This window comes from Eptatretus burgeri, chromosome 18 (genome assembly GCF_056783735.1).
Source record: "Eptatretus burgeri isolate ZD-2024b chromosome 18, Ebu_testis_v1, whole genome shotgun sequence".
In the NCBI taxonomy this organism is placed as follows: domain Eukaryota; kingdom Metazoa; phylum Chordata; class Myxini; order Myxiniformes; family Myxinidae; genus Eptatretus; species Eptatretus burgeri.
In genome coordinates, this window is record NC_140978.1 from 28401001 (window position 1) to 28403500 (window position 2500).

The 2500-nt window shown below is 41.4% G+C and overlaps 1 protein-coding gene across 4 annotated transcripts in view; it reads left to right on the forward strand.

Annotated features, from left to right (window-relative positions):
- Positions 1–2500, forward strand: part of LOC147008802 (receptor-type tyrosine-protein phosphatase gamma-like) — a 732556-nt gene that overhangs the window by 26676 nt on the left and 703380 nt on the right. For all 4 annotated transcript variants that reach the window (XM_085863992.1, XM_085863997.1, XM_085863993.1 and 1 more), the window contains exon 2: positions 1495–1605. In XM_085863992.1, the coding sequence (XP_085720118.1) occupies positions 1495–1605 (111 nt within the window). The remainder of the gene's footprint in view (positions 1–1494; positions 1606–2500) is intronic.

Below are 2500 nucleotides of genomic sequence, written 5' to 3' on the forward strand. Positions count from 1 at the left end.
ACCCAGAGACAAACTTAACCAGGCACCACCTGGTTTGAGAGGTGGGAAGTGAGTTTGAAAATTCAATTATAGAGTTTTTTTTTTTGTCTTTCACTCTTTCTTTTCAATGTGGAAAAGTGGGCTCTTCCTGTCACAATACATGTTAAAATCCTGTGAACATACATACAAACAGTTTAAGCTTCGGGATTTCAAATGATAACCATTGCTGACACACTTATTATGCCTCTGTTGGTTTGTTTGTTCTGAATACTTTTTATAGATAGTATTTCAGTGCTACATGGTGTCGAAAGAAAACGATTTACCAGTCATTTACATGTACAAGTAAAAAGAGCCAAGTTTCTCTGTCCGCAGCCCTTTATTCCAAAGAGTTTCTGTTGTTGTGGGACAATACAAATGATACCCTTGGAAAGGAAATAATCGATTTTCTTGGAACTAAAATTCGTTCGTTTGATCACAGACTTCCCTCTTTTAAAAGCCTGTGTTTCTGGGATTGAGGAGGAAGGACCTCAAGCTTTAACATGGTGGTTCCAACTGTCTTCTTCTTTAATACTACAATTATTCCCACATTCTTGTTGGAAGCTTGGCCCAATTCTTTCACTCACCAGCTGGGCAGGCCTGACGTTCGACTAACGTGAATCACGTTCGACCGAGGTGAATGGATGAATCACCCTGCCTGTGAAACACCTGCATGACATTTTCTAGCTGGTTCGGGATTCAAACCCGGGCGAGACAGCTTAGAGGTGAATGTGCATACATCTAGGCCATCCTGCCAGCCCGTAGCGGTTCCAACAGTAACATTTATTCAACCACAGGAGGAGTACTTTACAAGGACACAGGCAGGAAGAGCACACAAAAGTAAATATAGTAATACTTCTCAAAACAATAGAAAAATATATAAAATTATATATTTAGGGGTTAGCCTTGCGGGTCCCATGATGATCTTTTGTCATGGTTCCCTTTTTGAGGCATTGATTTTTTTTTATGGCTGGATGCCCTTCCTGATGTCAACCCTTTCGTCGTCTCTTATGGCATGCAGGGATAGGGTGTACCTATTCTAAACCGGGACACACACCAGGACATACCAGCAAGCTGGTACTCATTTTGCCGACCTCAGAAGGATGACAGGCTGAGTCAACCCCACCTGGTATTAATTCAACGGTTAAGCGGGATTTGAACTCAGGACCCTCGGATCCCAAGTCCACACAGATATACATGCAATAAGTTTGTCAAGTACATGCTCTCTTTGATTAAACGAGTCAGTGAAGCAACGCTAAGTGACTTTTGAATAAAGAGAGATTTAAAAGTTTCCAAAATATAATTAATCTGATAGAGTTTATAGTAATGGTCTTGTACGTGTCACATGTCCGTACGTTTCATGACTGTATTCATATTTTCCTCAGGCAGGCACTTGTGGCCAGGGAATGCAGGATTGTATTGTGGTATTTGTCCCCAAAACCAAATTGTTGCCCTTGCTCCTTGCTGCACTGCTTGCAGGAGAAGATGAGGGGCGTGATGGAGTAGGTGGAGGAGACAGAGAAGGAGGTGGAGGAGGAGGAGGAGGCCAAACACTTGAGGAAAAATCGACAAACGACTGGACCTATGCTGGTATGCTTTTATTGGTTTGTTGTTGTTTGCTTGTAAATTGTTCTGAAATGACATTGGAGAGGAATCTGCACAAAGCATGTTTCAACAGAGAATTATTCGCTGCGCAAATTACATGCCACTCGCTCTTCCATACACCTGGCTAATATGTAAAAATATAAAGGGATTACCGATGGCTGTAACCACTAGATCATTAATGGTCAAGCTTCCATATGATCTCTCTTTTGCCCTCAACAGATTGCATTTATTGTTGTGTATGCAAATTGTTGTTGTTGGCTGTTATCGCAACACGTGAGTGGGCTTCAGGAGATGGAACTGAGACCTCCCCAGTCTCAAACTTTCCACCTCCATTAGTTTGTGTGTGGGTGTGTGTGTGTGTTCTCAGCAACCTGTTAGAAAAATGTAGCCGAACTAATTGTTTATTGTGTTTTGCAAAGTTTGTCAACAAATCTGTGACATTGCCCGCGATTCAGACAAGCGAGTTGCCTGTGCCCACACGGGATTCTAAACGGAGTAGGGATGGAGTTGGGAAAAAAAATGCAAATGCCATCTTCTGTCATCGAGCCGACAAGCTGGGAAAAACAATTCACATTTATTTCCACATCTGATACAATTTAAATGCTCTAATGGCGGCAAGGCGCTCGATTTGAAACTGTTTGTTCGGTACATGTAGCCTTTTGATGCCAAGGGTCCGTAATATATATTTGTATTGGTGTCAAAGCCCTCAAGCAATTGCAAATTAATAGTAGGATTCATTCTCAATGTGCTAATTATTGTTCCTACCCCCTCTCCACCGAATGTTCTCACATGGAGAAGAGATAGTGGTTAGAGATATACATCTTGGACATTGATGGTCGAATAAAAAATTCATTAGATATATTAAATATGAAATATTCAC